The sequence below is a fragment of the Barbus barbus genome, assembly GCF_936440315.1.
Source record: "Barbus barbus genome assembly, chromosome: 37".
Classification (NCBI taxonomy): Eukaryota; Metazoa; Chordata; class Actinopteri; order Cypriniformes; family Cyprinidae; genus Barbus; species Barbus barbus.
This window is the reverse complement of record NC_136715.1, coordinates 9,966,455-9,987,614: the sequence shown is the minus strand read 5'-3', so window position 1 is coordinate 9,987,614 and position 21,160 is coordinate 9,966,455. Positions and strand designations below refer to the sequence as shown.

At 36.0% G+C, this 21,160-nt stretch overlaps 3 protein-coding genes across 4 annotated transcripts; 2 read left to right on the top strand and 1 right to left on the bottom strand.

Moving 5' to 3' along the window:
• The first annotated feature begins 4,810 nt into the window (after positions 1-4,810).
• LOC306856812 (uncharacterized protein) lies at positions 4,811-8,146 on the top strand. Its single transcript, XM_079396292.1, has 7 exons — positions 4,811-4,849; positions 4,949-5,055; positions 5,293-5,389; positions 5,679-6,021; positions 6,115-6,234; positions 6,419-6,558; positions 6,892-8,146. Exons 1-7 carry the CDS (start codon positions 4,838-4,840, stop codon positions 7,132-7,134), a joined length of 1,062 nt encoding a protein of 353 aa, XP_079252418.1. The 5' UTR covers positions 4,811-4,837; the 3' UTR covers positions 7,135-8,146.
• A 2,917-nt stretch (positions 8,147-11,063) lies between these two features.
• LOC306856746 (uncharacterized protein) lies at positions 11,064-13,371 on the top strand. 2 transcript variants are annotated; one of them, XM_079396179.1, is made up of 5 exons: positions 11,179-11,216; positions 11,580-11,913; positions 12,000-12,119; positions 12,227-12,372; positions 12,534-13,371. In XM_079396179.1, exons 1-5 carry the CDS (start codon positions 11,205-11,207, stop codon positions 12,741-12,743), a joined length of 822 nt encoding a protein of 273 aa, XP_079252305.1. In that variant the 5' UTR covers positions 11,179-11,204; the 3' UTR covers positions 12,744-13,371. The 2 variants fall into 2 exon arrangements, with proteins under 2 accessions (XP_079252306.1, XP_079252305.1); XM_079396180.1 differs by having other exon boundaries at positions 11,064-11,216; positions 12,227-12,974.
• On the bottom strand, positions 12,531-20,266 carry LOC306856745 (angiotensin-converting enzyme 2-like). The gene is made up of 18 exons (XM_079396178.1): positions 20,045-20,266; positions 19,531-19,689; positions 19,300-19,393; positions 18,359-18,502; positions 18,087-18,199; positions 17,674-17,779; positions 17,433-17,530; positions 17,003-17,172; positions 16,413-16,639; positions 16,152-16,296; positions 15,946-16,044; positions 14,778-14,900; positions 14,515-14,693; positions 14,276-14,352; positions 14,092-14,192; positions 13,868-13,984; positions 13,523-13,717; positions 12,531-13,187 (listed from the first exon to the last, which is right to left on the bottom strand). The coding sequence occupies exons 1-18, from the start codon at positions 20,225-20,227 to the stop codon at positions 13,085-13,087; spliced, it is 2,433 nt and encodes an 810-aa protein (XP_079252304.1). The 5' UTR covers positions 20,228-20,266; the 3' UTR covers positions 12,531-13,084.
• Positions 20,267-21,160: the final 894 nt, after the last annotated feature.

The window sequence follows — 21,160 nt, the reverse complement described above, 5'->3', positions numbered from 1 at the left end:
GGGAAGAGCTAATGAAAATAGCAAAGGAGAACACATTTGTGCATGTCGCCTCTAGTTGAATGATCTTACTCTTACTAAAGTTACAAAAATAGAATAATCTTGTACTTTCTTATGAGGTCTGTTTCCTCAAGGTGAAGATTCGCTGGTTGACAAAGTAACCTGTTGGACAAACAGTTTTTGGTTTGGGGATAGTGTGGCACGTGTTACGCTGCCCACTCTGAGTCTATAGATACTTTGGCACATGATTGGCTGTCTGACTGAGTTTCGGTCTCAGAATAGCTTTGTTCTAGAGCAGAGAGGCTTAATTTTAGCTCACACTCATCATGTTATCTACAAGAAAGAACTTTAAATCTCCAAACTATAAAAATACTATTTAACATAAAATATTGTTGGATTGGATATTCTAGATTGTCAATATACAGATACATTTATTAATATTACAAGAACTCTGAAGGATATTTGATGCTATGTGTTTGTTGTTTGCTATATGACTAGAAATCAGAGTTGTTATTATTAATTACTAGCAAACATTAAATAAATGATCCAGAACAATGCCAGATATGGTCATATTTGTTTGTTTTGTACAGATGTGGTCTGTTGTAAGAGCTACATGATTGATTCAGGGAGGAACCTCTATTTTGATGAGTCAAACTGCTTGAGTGAGTATGTTTGTATACGTGTCAGCCTAAAAAATGTAGCTCTTAAGGTTTTTCTGAAGGTTTTGAGGATGTTTATGAACATTTTACATTGTGGGTTGAATCAGAGCACCATATCATATATGTATTGATTGGTGTGTGTGCTGGTGGAATGGCGTAAAACTGTCTGGTGACTTGTTGGCAGGAAACCACAGTCCACAGAAATCAAAATATCATATGTATGAACCATGTTAGCAAAGCTGTCAGTGTAAAATGAAATATTTCTTTCAAAAATAGTATTCCTAGTATTCCTCTCCAGTGCGCTGCCACATTGAACTGTCCTTGTATGGAAAATAGCTGAAGAAAAATTCTTCAAAAATGTCCACTAGAGGCAGACATGGACCTGTTGTGTCCAACTTATTTGTCACTATGTGTTGGGGGTTGTTAGGCCAGTCTGTTGTTATTTTATTTTTGTTGTGCTATTTTTTATTTTTGTTTTATTGTATTTCTACATTCTCATTAAATATTTACCTGCTAACCACTTCTTACCTCTTTCTGTTCAAATTTTGAAACTACCTTCTTTCTCCCACCATTCATTAATATAAAAAGAATATGCCTTTTTTTTATTCTGTTACTTTTTAGCCTGAGGATGAGCTCCATGTTACAGAAAATGTAGCCTCGCTCAGCATCATGTTTAGGTATATGTAAAATTGATGTCCTTGTTTTTGTATGTAAATGGTAATTGATCTGTGCATATTCAGATGATATGGCTTTTTCCCTGAAGAGAGTAATATAATGAACTTGTTAAAAGTAAAAAAAAAAAAAAAAAAACGATGGATTTCACAAGACATTAATTGCTGGACTGTAGTCATGTAGATTACTTGTGGATTATTGTGATGTTGTTATCAGCTGTTTGGACTTTCATTCTGGCAGCACCCATTCACTGCAGAGGATTCATTGATGAGCAAGTGATTTAATGGTACATTTCTCTAATTCTGTTCCGATGAAGAAGCAGTCTACATTTGGGAAAACCTGTGAGTAAATATTTCACCAAATTATCATTTTTGTGGTGAACTATTCCTCCCACTGTTGGGATTTTTTTCTTTTCTTGATTTGGGGTTGAGCACACATACATCACATTACATAACCTTCCTGCTCGCCCCAAAAACATGATGATGATTAATTCTGAGACTGAAGGAGAGAGCATAGTAAAACCTCAGAACTGTGAACCCTGACAGAAAGGCGCTTTGTGGTAAGTTGGTTTACTCCTTCATATGTTTCATAGTAATATTCTTTATTGTTTTAACTCACACTCAGAAATACCTGCACACTATTTCAAACGCACATACTGATGCTTTTAGTAATAGAAATTAGTAATTCATTGCATTCAACCATTATAAAAACACTTGTGTTTTTGTAAAAAAAATAAAAGTAAAATCTGCTGGGTGATACTCATTCTGTGAGTGCCATATCACTTTTATGATGTAACTTCAGGGAATTCATAGAGCTGATGTCATTCTGTGGGTGACTTTGACCTCTTTATTAAAAGGTTTGCTCATATGAGGACATGCCAATTGTATACAGTGCTTATAAACTAAAATATTTTTATTGTATTATATATGTACATTTAAATTGTGTATTTGATGTCTTTTTTGCCTCTGCATAAATAGTTCAGCAGTGGGCAGCTCGACAGGATGCTCGTAGCTTTGTAGAAGGACAAGCAGGAAATGTTTTGTACAAATCAGGGTGATGGAAGCTCATTGATTGTTTTCTCATTCAGTGCAACTAAAAAAAATAGCTTGGAGTTGTCATTAGATAAGCATGCAGTTAATAAAATAGCCTATCATATAGAAACATTGCTTATAAAATAACTCAGTACATGAAGTCAACACTTGTTGTTTTATTGTTGAGTGCCATGATGTCTCTCAGAATTGCTGAAAGAGTCTGCACCTGAAGATGGATATGTTTGTTTGGTATAGATGTGGTCTGAGACGTCAGAGAGCACTCTCTGTTTCGGTGTGTCAAACAGAGTAAGTTTCTCTACAAGTGTTAACCTCAAATGTGGCAGTAGAATGTGTTAGATGTGTCGTGTTTGTGCAAATATGTCTAAAGGTGCTGAGGATATAAACATTTTACACTCTGGTTTAAGTGTAAAGGGCCATGCAAGCCATCTGGCATAATTTTGATAATCATGTATGTGGGTGTGTAGAATGGCATAAAACTGTGTGGTGACTTGTTGGCAGGAAACAACGCTATCAAAATAGCATATGTACGAACCTTGCTACTAAAGCCATCATTGTAAAATAAAATGTGTCATTTACAGGAGTAGCTGAGAAATCCTGTTTAAATGTTTACCCTCATGTTGTTCCAAACCCAAAGAATTAATTATTTTCTATGGAACACAAAAGGAGAATATTGAGGAATCTTTATACAGCTCTTTTTTTCATACATGGACAGTGGAAAAAAGGGAAAAAGCAGCATATAAAACTAAACCATACACCTTAGCTTTGTGTTAGGAGGTTAAATACCATATTAAATAAAAGTACTTTTTCCTTGGATATGTATGTCTATATACTGTTTGTGTGTGGGTGGATGAATGGATGTGTTTATGAATGCCTTGCTATTGACAAAGTCAAAAAAATACAATAAATTTACAGTTGTACACTCTTCTTCCCCTGCAGCCAGTTTCCTCTTCTTTTGTTAATATTACCTTATGAGGAAGTACTATATACGATCATGGTTCTGGAGTGTAAACGTGCTGTTCTGCATGAGTAACCTCATTTTCTTATTTCCTCAAAGTATTAATTATGTCTATTTAGGTCACTTTCAGTTTTCTGTAAAATAGGTTTTGAGGCCTGCCCGGTGGAAAGAAACAATAAAACTTTGTGGTGATTCTTACAAAAAGGCTGGTGTTTGCACACCTAGTTCGTTTGAGCCCTCCAAACGCTCTCAGTTCAGACAGAGGAATAATTTTCGGGTGAGACATGTCTCCACCACTTTTTTCCAAAGTCGATTCTGTCCTCACCGCTTTTTGAAAGTCGATGAAAAAATATAACATGCAGAAGGCTTATAATGCAAAGTAAAAGCATCTCCAACCCATCTTTATAATTTAATTCATTCATGTAACACAAAACACATTTGCGGCAGTTAGACAGGCCTGATCTATAAACCTTGTCATGAACATATCAGAATTCATAAACAGTAAATGACGTAATTATGTGTGCATCATCACACACTCTGGACCGCACGCACTCTACTGTGTGACAGCGATGAAGTAAACAGAATGCTTTATATTTACACATTTAGATCAAATATGCCACTCTCATAAATTAAGTGCATACAAATTACATGATGTAATTAGAAGTTAAATTATTATAAGTTAAAAATCCCCCCAGTTTATAATAGAAAGCTACTGTAGGTTATATTATTACAGTGAGGCAGGTCTGGTTACAGAATCAAATCACTTCTGAAAATAGTGAGAGCTCTAACCTTAATGCTAATATATTTTGACATATATTTTGTCAAAATACATCCGTTGCTATGGTGCAAAGAGCGCTCCCTTTATAATTACTTCTGTACACTACACAATGAATCTCTTATTTAAATTGCATCTGTGTCACTCTGCAAACACCTCCTTCCCTGTCCACTTCATCTTTCAAGTTTTTCCAGCAGATCAGACTCCAGCATTCAAATGCTGCACAGAAAGTTCTTATGAATGTGTGGTGTGAACAAGAAAGGGTCTGAGTCTGAGATCACTTCCATGCTGAAGAGGACCAAAGAGATCCACCAAAAATAACTCAGGTCACTTTCAGCTGGTTTGCTCTCTGGTTCACAAGAACTGTGTTTGGTTCTTTTAAATCAAACTATATGTGAAACACCCTTAAATAGGTATACATTAAAAGGTCAGCTTTGTGCCCCAGTTTGCAGACAATGGTTTGCTTTTCAGCCTCAAGAGGGATGAGCAGCATGTGCAGTGTAGTCATAGTATGTGGCACAGATAATCTCACAGAGAGCTATCAGTTTACAATTATTTGCTGAAATATTTTACTATCTTTTCCCATCTCTGTGATTACACTTTTATGTCCTTCCCCTACAACTCTATACTTCTCTTTTTCCAACCAATCATCAGGTCTACTGACTTTCAAAAGGCAGTGTTTTAGATTCTGGACACACACATCCTCATAATCGGCACTGAGATCATCATGGCAGCTGAGGTATGCAGTGTTTCGTTGTATGCAAATCTGTAGTAGCTCAACATCTATGTTAATTGATAAATGTATCCAGTTGAAAAAATGTTATGTGATGTCTTCTAGGGAAATCCTGTTTGTGGTGGTGTTATGTTGCTCCACAATAAACGTGAAGGGAAACACTCGTATGAAGTGAATGGCTATTTTAACTATAACAAAGGAAAATTCGCAAGGTGAGACTATCTATCTATCTATCTATCTATCTATCTATCTATCTATCTATCTATCTATCTATCTATCTATCTATCTATCTATCTATCTATCTATCTATCTATCTATCTATCTATCTATCTATCTATCTATCTATCTATCTATCATCTCTCTCTCTCTCTCTCTCTCTGTCTGTCTATCATCAAATGTGTAGCTATCTGGCTGTCTGTTCATTCATCTATATCTTGTTTTTTTTTCAGCAAGGGAGATAAAGTTATAATGATAAACAACACAGATGTGGAGAATTTGACTCCACACGCATTTGCTGAGCTGCTGGTTGAAGGGTCCCCCTTACTTGTGAGTTTTGTATTGATTGACACACACTAATGCAGTCCTATATGAACTTTCTCAGTTCATTGAAATGAAAGAGAGAAGTGAAACTGAAGTTTTCTCAGGGTTTTTTTTTCCTAGTCAGGAAACTTTGATTGATCACATGGACGTATGTGGGGGTTTAAAACATTAAATTCCAGAGATTACATGATCATGGATTATTTTTGATTAACAGCTTGAGGAGTAAAACACTTGTTTGAGCTAGTGTTATTTGATTTACATCAGCTGTGCTGTGGTTTTAAATCTCCTCTCTTAGACCATACATCATTCGCCCAAAAGGAAAATCGAACAGTGTGAATCTGAGGAAATCAATGTGCATAAAAAGGAGCCGACAGTCATGAGATTCAGCATGATGATGGTAAGAGAAGAAGAACTGGAAGCCACTGATGTTCAGCCATCGCCAGAGTGGGGAGACAAGGACATTGAGGATGACTGTTTCAGTGAAAACAATCTTCTGCTTGTCTCCATGGCTGAGACGAGCTTCAGTGTGGTCGTTGCTCGGGGCTGTGATCCTTGCAGCCCTTGCAACAGCTGTGGAGGGATGAATTGCCAGTTTAATGAAGTTGTTGTCCTGCCTGCAACAGCTGAGATGACCTTTAGTAAGGAACAAATGTTGCGTTCGTTGACAATACAATTCAAGTTCTTAAATGTTATAACTGTCTATAAAACGTATTTTTCCTCTGTTTTGTCAGATTCTTCAAGGATTTTTATGCAGTTTAGAGAGCAAAATAATGTGTTCATTAAGAGTTTCTTGATGGAAAAATATGTCACCCCCGAGAAGCAGCATATGTTTTTGAAAGACACCATGTCAGGTTGGTAATAAATATAAAATCTAACAAAGTTTATATGTATGTATATTATATAATTTTGTAAATACTTTTTGCAAATAAATTAAAAGTTTGTTTAGAAGTAAAATAAATAACTGAACTATCATTCTTTATTTTGATTTGATTCAAGTATATTTTGAAATATATTTTGCAATACTTTTTGTTTCAGCAAAAATCACCCTCTACTATTATTATCCTATCTCCATGGACTGTGGTGGCATTCCTGTTGTACTGAACTTCAGTGGCACAGAAAACTTCTTCTGCTGTACCACCAAGCAAGGTGAAGATAAGAAGATTTTGACAGTCACGGTAAGTTTATTTTTATATTATTTTATTTATTTGTTTTTTGTTATTATTAGGATGTATTACATGTTTTTTATGCATCTTATCACCTAAATTTAAAGGAATGTACTTTTTATACTTTTTTAAATGTCTTTTTATGTTGTTGTTTTTATTATTATTATTATTATTTTCAAGTCAAGTGAAAATTAGTGAGGTCCAACATTGTTTGGAAAGTAGATTCAAAAGTAGACAATTTTAATTTTAAATATTTTTTTTAATACAAGTATGATTTATGCATTATATTCTTATGGGTGAACTGTTCCTTTAAGCTGAAACTAGACTTGATTTGTTTGTTTGCAGAGCCATAATAAAAAGGACCTGAAAAGAATCTGTCCTGATGACCAAGAAAAATGGTCCCTTGTATTTTACATGTCTTGTGGGCGAGACAATCTCCGGCGTTTTGAGTCAGCTCTTAACAGAGGATGGTTTATCTACACACAAAGTGTAGATAATAGAGAAGTGGACATGCATAAAGAAGATCAGTTTGACAATAAACAAGGCAGTGCCTTCTCAATCATAATTCTGAGTGAGAATGGGTCATGAGGTCTTGATATGGACATCACAGCATTGTGAAGACTTTGTATAGTTGTGGTAAATTATCATTTATTACGTTAGAAGTTATTAAAAACTATTTTAAGTATCAGTTTTATCACATTTATGACATTTTATAACTGAGAATTGTTCTCAAATTAACTTAATGTTCAAAATACTGATGATTCAAGCCCAACCCTAACATCTAGTGCTTCATTCAAAATGTCAATAAATTCTTTGGACTGGCATCTTGGAAAGAAACAAATTGGTCAGATTAGTTTGTTAAGAGAATGTGCTGGAGACTGTTTAGAAGTGTATGTTTTGGACAAGCTTAATTGTTAAGGTTGTCTTAGAGGAAGCAGCCTCTTCCAAAGAATTGTGTATTTTACTGCCATCGCAGTAGTGAGTAGATGTGTATCATAATGTTTTGTTTTGTTTTGTTTGGTTTGGTCATATTTTTATATTCAGCTACTTTTAAACTGATGTTTGTAAACCAACATATGTGATTCATATTTATTTTATTGCTAACTGCTCATAGTTACTTTTTGTGCTGAAACATTATAATTTTGCCAACATTTTGAAATCTTTTTTAAACACAATGTGTGTAATTCCTCTATTTATATCATCAGTTATTAACATTTGTTAGTATAAGATAAACGCTACTAACAACTTTTGCTGCATAATTGTATCATTTACCGTATTAACGTGTGTTTACGTATTATGTTTCTTCTATAAAATCGCAAAACAAAAAAAGTTATGAATCAAGTTCAGTGCTTCAGTAATTGTTTTAGATTCATCCTACAACACAGTTCCAGTGGTACTGTAGTTATGGCTATACTTCATAGTCTGATGTTTCTTATGTCACTTATTAACTGATGCCTTTGTAGCAAATTAGCTCAAAGTGAGATGAACATAATTTATCATAACGGGTTGTTATCAATTATGTATTCATCTTCAGGAATTATAGCATTAATAGTACAATAAAATGATTTGTTTGTCCGCAGTACGGACAGTTTCAATCGTCTATTGACTCTAAGGAAAATTATTTCTCTGGTCACGAAAAATCATTGCCTTATTAGTACATTGCTCATTAGCATGTAACAAACCCGGAACGTTAAAGTGACCTCATTTCTGTGAGCTGCAGACACAGACAACCAAGTGTGAATACATATGGATGTTTATTAAACTACACTACAAGGGGAACATGTAACATTGAACTAAACACAAACATACACACATTAAACATAGATGCCAACGCACGGAAGGCATGGAGAGAGAGAGAGAGAGAGAGAGAGCATAATAGCAGGATTTGCACATCAGCTAAACACAACCTGTTAGAACCATCAAAGAATTACATCACCTTAATCAAAAGGGGTCGAAGCCTAGAAGCGCATCTAAATAGTTAACAAGTGGTTACTTGTACTGGTTTGTTGGTGCTGAGTAAAGTGTCCTGCTGCATGTATAATGCGTCTCTTAATTCTTGATGAATTCCTTTAGGAGTGAAAGCTTCGTTATTTCAGCCATGGGTTGATGGGTCCGAAGTTAAATCGCCAAAGTTACTGAACTTAAAACTGCCAGAAGCTCGGACTCCCCCCGAAAGGTGGGGTGTGGGAGAAGTTTTATCTGGATCCAGTAACCCCCACTTTTGGTCAGTTTGACCAATAGCAAGGCACATAGTTTCAGCGGGAAAGTGTTTCTTTGTCTCACTTACACCTCATTTGCATGTTTTATGACTGTTCCGCTCAATCGGTGTAATTCTTCCCACAGTACAGTAAAAATCTTATGATGTATTTCACGTTCACATAGTGTACACCATTGTTTGAGAAATAAAGAGCAGATCATTCTGATATCAAGAAAGAGACATCTAGCAGATATTAAACCAGAGATACATTCATACACCTGAATATGAGTATTTAGAGCTTACTAATACAAATAATGAGTGGTCACTAGGCTAATATAATAAGGAAACACACAAACAACACCTGCCTATACCAGATACCTTTGTAACTGAATAATTATGGTCTAAGTAAAGGAAATATCTCTATGCGTGTGTGTTGTGTGTGTGTTGTACTCGTGGAGGTATTCCACTGGTCAGCCAGGCCTGGTACCGAGGGTCATTTAGTTCTCTTGAAATGTGTTTGAAGTCCGATGGAGAGAACAGATAGTCAATTCTGCTTAGCATCTGACAGTGGGGGCACAACCACTGGCAATTAAGCACCCATATAAATGTAGAATGTGGGGCCATATTTGGATGTTTTTTCTTTTTTTCAAAATGCTGAGTAGCCAGTGCTTCGTATGCATTTGGCCAATCAGAGTACACTTACGTCCCTGATAGCTCCTATAGAACTGTTTAAGACCCTACTCTATAGTTCCCCCAACTGATGTTCCTAGAACTAAAACTATTCCTAGTTCCTGCAGTGCAAACACACCAAAAAGAGGGTACTTCCACCAATGGTTCTGGGAACTATGAAAAAGGTTCCTCTGGAGAGAAAGCCCCTTATGAGGCCCAACTCCTGCTGCAGAAAACATCCCCAAACCATAACAATTCCTCCTCCACCTTTCACTGACTTCTTTATACACTTTGGGTTCAGTCTTTCCCCAGGTTGATGATGAACATAATGTTTCCCATTGGACCCAAATAAATTAAACTTGCTTTCATCACTGAAGTGAACTCTGGAACAGTTTTCCTCTGTCCACACAACATGCTCCTCTAGTCTAGCCTTTTGATTCTTTCTGCTGATATACATTACATATACATTTACATTTATTCATTTAGCTGACGCTTTTATCCAAAGCGACTTACAATTGCTATATGTCAGAGGTCGCACGCCTCTGGAGCAACTAGGGGTTAAGTGTCTTGCTCAGGGACACATTGGTGTCTCACAGTGGATTCGAACCCGGGTCTCTCACACCAAAGGCATGTGTCTTATCCACTGCGCCATCACCACCCGCTGATGAAAGGTTTGTTCACTGCAGAGTGCACTTTCAGTTCAAATTCTGTTAAATGTCAAGACACTGTATGCCGAGACAGATCCAGACCCTGTTCAGTGCTGAACTGGTGAGCAATTCCAGCTGCAGTGTTGAACCGATTCCCCATTGAGATTCTCCGCATTATTCTGTTTTCTTCTGCATTTGTCTTTCATGGACAACCAACCTTTTGGGGGGGGACTTTAATGAGATTGTAAAGATGCAATATTCTAGAAAACACAGATTTGGAACAACCAATTTCTCTTGCTATGGCTGGTATTCACCTTCATCTGGGCAACCTGGTGTCGGAGGGTTTCAGTCACTTTAGAATGGCTCACCATTTTGCAAAGTCATTGAAAATTGGTCAGATTTGTCAGATAATTAAAGAAATTAGCAGGAGGTGCCAGATTAACACCAATAACTAGGAGGGATCTCAAAGTGTTCTCTAATTTTAATCAGGAAATAGCTTTATTTAGTTGTTTTTATTAAAGATTTTGATTAAGACTATGAATAAAATTGGTTTGTAGATCATAACTGTCAGTGCCCTAAAGTGCCCTATGATTCAATTCCAATATAAAACGTGCTATTGGCAAGAAATGTCATCTTCGTCGCTAAACTGGTTATGAACCAACACATATTTATATTTACCACAAAACAATGATTCATTTCTGATGTGCTTCCCCTTTCAATAATTACTTCATGTCAAATGCCCCAGCAGTAGGAAGATCCCCAAGTCTCATTACAAACTGTGACCTTTTCTGCCTCCATTAACCACTTTGACTTAGGTTGGTATAAAGCTTAAAAACTTTCACACCTTAACAAAACAGGTTATGTGTTATTACCTCATGCCTTTGATAGGGATAGCCTTACAAGTGAACGATTGAAATTACTGCTGAGTTTGTTTTGGTGCAAAGAGACACTTGATCCAACCCCTTCGAATTGTACGTTTGTGTTTTCCCCACCAACACACCATACAGTTTTTCCAGCCAAACCCCACGCTTTGGTGTAATATGTCTCATAACTTCCTCTTCCTACAGCAGGAGGGCTTTGACATTGAAAAAGCAGTGCTTCGAAGGCAGGGCTCACACAACTTTTTTATCAGCGCTGAGATCAACATGGAAGCAGAGGTGTGTAGCAATTTGTTATTTTGCAGCTGATTTAAATATAAATGCATATTCAGGAAAATCATTTTAAAAATAAATAGCAATTGCTCAATGCCTATATTAGTGAATTAGTCTCAAATTTTTCAATAAGGGCGATAAACTCTGATTTTTGTATTTCCTAGTTCACTTTTACTTAATACGCTCTTTCACTTCTCTGTTTGTTTAACCTGTATGATGTTACGAGAAAGAGAAATGAAATTGAAATGTTTACCTCAACCTTTCCGCCTAGTCAGGAAACTCAATGACACATGTGACCACGTTGTATTTGGCATTTGAAACAAATGCATTATCTTTGACTCCACTAAAGCAAATAATCTCCTCTCGTAGACTGTATGTCATCCGAGCACTGAAAAAACAGAAGCGTGTCAACCGGAGGCCACCCGATGCAAAATAAATATGTTGAAATTCATGAGATTCAGCCTGTCGATAGAAGATACCGAGTTGGGTGCACTTCAGGAACCATCAAATCCACAAGCAGAGGAGAAAGAGAAGGACATTGAGGACGACTGTTTCATTGATGACGATGTGCTTCGTTCCCTGGCAAACATGACCTTGAAAGTGATAGTTGATCAAGACTCTGATGCTGACAACCCTTCCTGCGACTGTGATCAGCAACCTGATGAAAGGGAGATCATGCCAGAGACAGCTGATTTTGCTTATAGTAATTTTATTCATTTTGAAGTATCTAATGTTTCTTGTTCATAAGAAAATTCAGTTCTGGTTGTAACGTTCTGCTGTCTTTTTCAGTTTCTGCACAAATTTGGAAAGTAATTAAAGAACAAAACAATTTATTCCTGAAGACACTTAAAGGATGCAAGTACATTGCATCAAAACAGAACGAGATATGTTTGGAGAAAACCATGACAGGTTTGCATCAAATAATGACAATAATATTTTTATTATTCCCTTGTAACAGTGCTATTTTTTCTGTTATTTTAAAATGACATGTTTCACAAATTTCTTTTTTTTTTCAGCAAAAATCACCATCTTTCATGGGACCTTCCTTGGCGTGGTCACCGGCAACAGAAATGTAGGTGTTCCTGTTGTGCTGAACTTCACAGGCACAGACAACTTCCTCTGCTGCACCGACCAAGGAGAGGAAAAGATATTAATCATTAAAGTAAGATTTCAATAAGATGTGTTTCTTGATTTTGCAAGGGTTGCACAGTAGTGCATTGCTCTGCAAGTTAGAAAAATATGTTTATTGTGCCCAAATATAGTATGACATGGTCTTCTTGTTCAACTTCAACTGCAAACCAGCTTTTTTCATGTTTATTTCAGACGTTTATTTATGACAGAAAAAAGATACAAATTTCTGCAGATGATCCAGAAAAATTATCCTTTATTTTCTACATGTCTCAAAAGCGTGATGGTCTCCGGGATTTTCAGTCAGCGCTCCACATAGGATGGTTCATTCACACTCTAAATGATGAGGTTGTGAATATGAAACAAGGCAATAGAACATCCAGCAGTTGCTTTGTCTTAGAGTGAGTGTGAGACCACAAAACCCACTAAATATTAAAACCTCTTATTAAATTAAGGATTTTATTCAAAATGTTCATAGTATTTTTAAAATACATTATGAGTACTTTATCAATATATTTATAATATTAACCTTTATATACATTTGCATGTATAAGCTACTAGAAATTTGAAATTTATAATTTATCACATTATAATGTGTCCATGTATTCAACATCAAGCATTTCAATAAACATTTGCAAGAAAAAAAAAAAAAAATTCTATTGGAATGTTTCCCAAAGCAGGCAATGTTGTAGATGCTTTTTTCATCGCTCTCACTTCTGATGTAATTTTTGAAAGCACCTATTTCTTTATAGTCCTGTTTGTTCAATGTCTTCTTCAAAGGCTTTGTTCACTTGTCCATCATCTGAATTCTCATATGGGTTCACAGTCTCATCAGCCTTCTTAGCTTTCCTGAAAAGAAAAAAAGTTTTGCAGTAATGTAAGCTATTAAATACCACACCAGTTGTGGTAAAACCTTGTATGGATTTGATTCATATGAATTTTTTTTTTTTTTAAAGCTTGTATTTTCCTATTTCTATAGAAACTGAATTATTATAATGTGTAACATTGCATTACTAAATGTATATTGCATTATACCATTGTTTGTGTAATTTTTAATTATTGTCCACAATGCATATAGCTGTTATGATCATGCAGTTCTACAAAACATGTCAATGTTTAATATGGACAAGAATGGGATCATCTTCACCTCATCGTTCTTGAGGTGTTTCACCGACAGTACTTACTTCTTCCTGTTTAATATCCCTGTGGTAATGAGGTAGATCCCCCCAAACGTAGTTACGCCCATTACGACTCCAAATACCACCAGCCAAACTGTGACTTTTTCCTCTTTGGGTGGAGCTAATGTTGCCTGCAGCCCAACAAATTCCAGTGTTTCATCACTGAGTAAAAATGCACCGTTGATGCGTTCTCTGGACAGCCTGTGAAGAGTTAAAAAGGGAAATTCAGTGGAGCTGCTCAAATTCTCCTTAATAATGTCATGCCACCCAATATTCATACACTGTTATTAGTTTAAAAATATTATAAAATATATAAAAAAAAATAGTAGATGGTATGGTTTCAAGAAATACCAGATAGCTGCCTCTACATCTGCCTTGGGAATGACTGTGTCTGGTTTGGTTGGATCCATCACAACAAAATAAAAAGAGATTCTGGCCGTTTCACTGTATGTGTTGATATTCTCTGGCCTGTGTGCAACAAATATGTTGTGCAATGTCACAATTTCACAATGAAAATGATTCAATCACACTCTGAAATGTGTAATTAGTGAAGGATAAGAAGAGATAATACTTACATGAAATTCATTTCTATTCCCTTCTCTTCCGAGTAGTACTGGCGCATTGCAAAGGCCATAGTGGACTTAAAGAGATACATTTGATTTGTATTCCAAGAGTACTGAAGATTAAAAATGACAGTAATTAGCAAAGGCAAATTACATTTCTATCTGTAAATCGTTTTTTGTTAAAAAAGAGGCTTACTGCATCATCTCCCATGGCAGATTTTAGGCTTATTCTAACTTTGAATGCATTTGGATCATCTTTATTTACAGAGGATGCTGTGAATAAGTAAATACACCCAATTAATATATTTTTCCAACATCTATGTGGTCATATCAATACATGCACTGATGGATGAAAATAATAAAACTTAACCAATAGCTGAATTTATTATAAGAATTTAAAGAAATGTAATGTTTATGTTCAAATGAAATGCTAACATGGGTTAATATTGACATCCCAGCCAGGCACTCTGTTGTTCTTCTGGTTCTCCTCCTTTAGCCAGTCCATGAGGGTGCTGAAGTAATGTAGCAGTGGCTGAGAGTCCATCTTCGTGGTTCCTGCCACATCTTCCAGAGCACGAGTCCATGACATGGATCTGCCTAACTCAAGCATATGCCTGCGGACCAAAATATTTGTTTGTTTATAGCAGTTATGTTTATCCTAAATTGAAAGAATATAGGACATACATCTTTGTGCATACCTGAGTTTGTTACCAGCTTTGGTTGAGTTTGTAATGTCACATTTGTAAAGGGGACCGGTGTGGCCAGCTGCCTCACATAAGGCCTCTTGAAACTGGAACTGATATACGGTTCTAGTAAAGTACCTATTAGAGAAACAAGACATGGCTATTCATATGGCTATTAGCCTATATGACATTATTTCTTGCCGTTTTAAATGTATTTAATATAAATATTGCATTGCACAAAAAAAGATTTGGTAAAAATTAGGGCTATACACATTTTTTATACAGAATTGCCCATTCATTTCAAAATAGCATGCTCTCAATTTGATTCACACTGTATCTTAGCAGGGCTGCCAACTCTGACACTGTCCTCGTGCTCTATGCCACACATCCATTTCTCACACAGTGCAAAGAACACTCTCAGGTTAACCTGTAATAATAAGCTGTTGGCCAAAACATCTGGCAACCTCTCCATTGCATATTAGTGTGTGTGTGTGTATTAGTCAATGAATGGGAGAAAGATACACTATATGGACAAAAGTATTGGGACACCTTCTAATGAACAGGTTTGTAATTTTCATGAGTACAAATCTTAATGTTTAAACATATGATGTTATTCTATGTAATTGTCTATTCTAACACGACAATGCATCTGTGTATAAGGCAAGGTTCAAAAATACATGATTGATTCAGTCAGTGTGGAACAACTCAACAGGTCTGCAGAAAGCCAAGTCCTAATCACAGCTTTGTTTTGTTTTGAATCTGTTTTGATTCTCTAAAAAGAACCAACTCAAAAGAGTTATTAGTATCATGAATCTGGCTACCCTAATATGTTTTAAATCAGTAAAAAGAACCAGCTCATATTTGTTTATGAATTGAACCTCATTGGTCGCGTTAAATGTTTGTTCATCCATGCAGACCGTGAGAACAGCTCAATATAAAGATGATTCTTGTCATTATTTAGTGGTTTACTTTGTATTGCTTCACATTTTGAAGATCCTACAGTGTGGGAACGTTGCTGAATGTAAGATGCAGTTACAGTAAGTCTGCAGAATGAGTCGTGCTGTACAAATGGGTTCGTTAAAAAATCGATATTGAGGATTTAAGAATAGCAAATTCTGAAGTGGCAATGACCCTCATCACTTTGTTAAATGCAATGCTTTATTAATTCTACAGGTGACATTACCTGATAAAAGAATAATCCCCAGACACATGAAAAAGTGCAGGTGGGTCACAATAAGCCTCATCTCTGGGCACAGCCTCAGCCACTCCAACTAGTTCTCTCCTGCGGTAACAAATGTTGTGATGAGCCATAGAGTCAAAGTGCAACCGAATAAGAGTTCATTATGTTTGGATTCTGATGATTTTTAATGTATGTTTTCTGTCACTCACTTCATTTGCCACCAGCGGAGCATCCACTCATCTTTGGGGATGGTCTCTTTTAAGACTTGCCACCTCCATTCCTCCAGCATGTAGGTGAAAGGCATAGTTGCCACGATGGTGAGGGCCTGCTTCAGAAGGAAGTTAATATCTGTCTCTGTAAATACAAATGATAATATGAATGTTTATCAGTTTTGGTGAAGATTGTTTGTATGCTGAATTCAGTTTCAGGTTATTCAGATGAAGTCAGGCAGGTATGCAATTACACTTTACCATAGTCCTGTTTGAAGTCAGGAGGTAGAAGCCCCAGTGACTGCAGGTGAGAAGGAGTGGCAGCAGACAGGGACATGATCTCTCCCACAGCCTCATGGAAGCCTTCATTAGCACCATCTCTCAGCAGATATGAGTGGTGGCGGTACGCCATTTGGTACTGGTTATGACCCATCTCATGGTGAACAGTTAAGAAATCATCCATGTTCACTTTAGTGCACATTTTGATTCTGTAAAAAATAACAAAAAAACTCTAATTAAGTTTGCTAATTCTTGCACAGAATGAGAACAGAAGCTAAAATTAATAATTGCTATTCTATTCTGACTGCTTTGTTTTAGAATCCTGAAAAACAGTTCAAATTTCACAATATTACAACTTTTTTCTGTATTTCTGATCAAATAATTGCAGCCTTAGTGAGGTAAAGAATGTAATATCTAGCATATCAGAAACAATGAGTTCTTTTCAGAAAAGCATCAAAAGGAAATATTATTTTAAATAATTAAACAGAATTCAGTTGTTTAAAATTGTATCTTATCTACTTGTTAATCATTACCAAGCATTTTGACCGAATGTAACAACATTATCACCCCACCTGAAGTCCTCCCTGTTTCCCATGTCCCATGCGGTAGGATGGCACACCACGTCTCTTCCTTCAGGCTTAATAAACATTGAGTTTGTCCAGAAGTTGTCAAACATCGCAGACATGTTTACAGACATAAAGAATTTTTCTGCCTCTTTAAACAGGCGGATTTCATCCCAGCTCTGAAATGGTAGCAAATAAGTAGGAAATTAAAAAAGAGCATGACTATTTACAACTCCATATTTTTTATTGCTCCTGCTAAAGAACAAAATGATTAATAGCATAGATTGCATGTAATCTTTGATCAAATAAAATGCGAACAGACCTTTAGTCTGGACTTTAAACATATATGAAGATAAAAGATAAAACCTTGGAGATAAAAAGACGCTTATCTTAGACCAAAAAGGTTAAGAATAGAAATGAAAACAGTCACATGTATTACCTGGGCCATCATTTCAGAGCTCACGTCGATATCAGGCTTTTCTGGATACGGAATCATGAGAGGATACAAGTTGGTCCAAAACCTTCCCCACATATCACCTAAATGTGCAAAGTCATAAAATGTCACCATTTAATCTTAAACAACATTATATCCTAATAGCATACATTTATTCTTGTATATGTAATTTAATATCACTATTTGGACAATGCAAATGTCCAAAAAGTAATGTTCCATATATTACCAAGCAGGTGTGCTGGAAGGCAAGCGTCAGAGGCGATGTGACCAGGATAGACATCTTGCAGTTTTGCTCTCACATAAGCATGAAGCTCTTTGTACAAAGGCAAGATCTGGAACATCATAATAAGAGTGAGTTTTCTGAATAAAAACCCATGAAAAACTGTTAAATATGAAGGTTCTTTATTGCCATTGATGGTTCAATGAAGAACATCCATGGAACCTTTGCACAAAAGGTTCATGATAATGGAAAATGGTAGGTTCTTTAGATTTATAAATCTAATAAAAATGGTTCTATTAAAAACTGTTTACTGAAAGGTTCTTTGGGGAACCAAAAATCTATAGCATCATTGCATAAAACACCTTTTGGAACCTTTATTTTTAAGAGTGCGTGACTTGTTTTGACTTTTTTTCACCAACCTCCTGGTAAATGCGCCTGGCGTCTTCCATAACTTGGTCTCGGGAATAACTGTATTCGGGTTCATCGATGGTTTCATAATCCCCCCTCCAGTAATCTCCATGGTCTTCATAATCTTAAATAAAATGACAAGAAAAATCTTGAACTTTGTCAACCACAACATCAGTTATCCATAAGATCAAAGCAGTAAAAGCAAAGGCATAAAATCATTTATTATCAGGTAATATCAGGTTATTAAAAGACCATGTCATAAAGTTAAGAACGGAGCTCATACTGTTGAGTTTGGCGGCTTCATTCTTCAGGTCCACATATTTCTCATAAAGGGGTCTCATCTTCATCCCTGCGGCCACTCTCCATCCCTCCCACGCATGTAGACGCTCGTCATAGTCCCTGCTGTTTGCCATGATACTCTCTAGGCCTGGTGAATGAAAAATGTATTGAAGTCAGGTAAACTGTGGCAGGTTACATGTGGCAAATGCCTTTACTGTATGTGTTACCTGGGAACTTCACATTGCTAGCAGTGAGATCTAAAAACACTACATATGATACACAGTTTGGTCAAGTGTCGTTAGTCATTCAAATTTGAGAACATACACTACTGTTCAAAAGTTTGGGGTTAGTAATTTTAAAAAATAATAATAAGTTTCTTATGCTCAGCAACGCTGCATTAATTTGCTTAAAAATACAGTAAAAATAGAAATATTGTAAAGATCAGCAGCCATTACTCTTCAGAAATCATTCTAATATGCTGATTTACTGCTCAAGGTACATTTCCTATTATTATCAATATTGAAAACATTTGTGCTGCTTAATATCTTTATGGAAACCATGAAACCATTTCTTTCCAAAAAAAAAAAAATCTTACTGACCCCAAATTTTTTAATGAATGAATTTAGATTTTTATTGAATCGTAAAGGAATATAACACCACATGTGTCTGGCCAATTTTACTTTTACTTCACCTTATATTTCAGATGTCATGTCCTCTTTTTCAAATAAACATCCATTTTCTCACGTCTTTTAAAAATGAACCTGAGAATAGAAACTTACAGTTTCCTTTTTTTTCTTTTTTTATACGTTTATGAATAAAATAGGTAATAGAAACCTTACACACAGACTCTTTTATTATTGTAAATGTGGAAACAAGGCACCTGGTTTATGAACCTGAGATTTTACTTTATCATTAGGATGGCGGTGTATGTACAGCTAACATTACCTGGCTCCAAAGTTTGACAGTCAGTGGGATCGTCAGTTTTGCACACAGTTGCTGTGTTGTAAATAGTGCTCATCTCTGACATGATATTCCTCAGCTGTGATACACAAGGCATTCAGGCCATGTTAGTTTCATCATGTTTGCCACATTACCACAAGAAAAGTGAAACACTAGTACGAAAGACAATTTCAGCATCTGGGTGACATTATTGTAAAACATCAATGTCATACTTACTTCACTAGCCTTGTCCGGTGAAAGTGCCCCTGATCCTTTATCTTGGAGCTTTTGGAGCTGAATTTTAATCAGCGGATCAGAGATTTGATCAGTGGGGTAGACACTGGACTCCTCGGACATCTTACTGTAGTACTCACTCCAGATTGCATATGCTTCAGCCTAAAGACAGAACATCCATATCCAGTCACCAGTGTTTTCTCCAAAAAGTAGATATTTTGTTATTTCAATATTTGAACAAGTTAAAAACTGTCTGCAGAAGATGTGCAAAGATGCTCAAGTCATCATGAACACCCATGTCCAGTTACTACTGGTGTTGTTCAATTAATATTTTCTCTCAACATTAGCTATTTCATGATGTCAGCAGTTTAACAATTATCACAGAAGAAAGCAAAATGCTCAAATTGATGCTCATCATGAACACCCATATGTGCAGAAATGTTTTGCCCCCAAATGAGATATTTTGTCATTTCAGTAGTTTAAAGAGTTACAAATAGGGTCACACTATCACACTTACCTCTTTATCGGCATTTTCCTGGGAGATATCTGTGTTGTAGGCCCAGGATGCAAGGGAATACTGGTACATGAGACTGGTTGCCTCCTCATCAAATTTCTTTAAGAATTCCCTTGCGTTTTCCTCCACGGTCTGAGAGCAGGCCACAGAGGCCATGGCCAAAAGAAGGAGCCAGCGAGCAAACATCGCGACAGCGCTTGTCCCACCGACACTGACACTGTTGTTTTCCCCATGCGTGGTTTTATCGAAGACGCTCAATTGCTTTGCCCTTTGACCAACATTGTGCTTGAATGCAGGTGGGATGGTCTCACTGAATGTTGCATAACACATTTTCTGCTAAAGTGAGCATTTTTATTATTAAATGGGCATATTATTAATATTAAAGTAAAATCACACCTCTTCACAAATGGTATGAAGCAAATTGGTAAACTACAATTTACCATTTTATTTTTTCATTACTATTCATTTTTAAATGAATGTGTGCTTCATATACTGGCTGTATCTGGTTTGTTCATTACTGAAAGCTAAAGCAAAATACACCAAAACACTGATTTTTGCGAAGAGCAGACCTATGATCTTTACTTTGAGCGGTAAGTTCATTGTGAAAACATAATCTAGGCCTATAAAATCATAAATAACAGTGCCTGTGATGGCTAAAGTAGATCTTTATCAAGATAAGCTGATGACTCAGAGAGTTTCATAGAAAACATAGATAACTATTTGAAATTGCATTTGGAATAATTCCATGAATCATTAAAATGGAATAGTTGGGAACATTTAAAAACAGTCTCACTATAATTTAGAGGCATTACACAGTTTTTAACCCCACCATCACATTTACAATGGCTAAACACAATGTCCAGACAAACGTTCAGTTTTCAGTTTCAAATTTCAGATTGTTTAATAGCTGTCTTATCTGTTTATTTTAGTTCATTCATGAATCATTGATGTGCTTTTATCTCTTGTTTTGTTTTATGGTTGGGTTAAGGTAAGGTTATCTTTGTTGCCCCTAATAAAACGTGACTAAATGTTTACCAGTGAAAACCATCTTTCTTTCTCTCTTAATTAATTTTTTAGTTACTCCCAAGTATACACACACACACACACACACACACATAT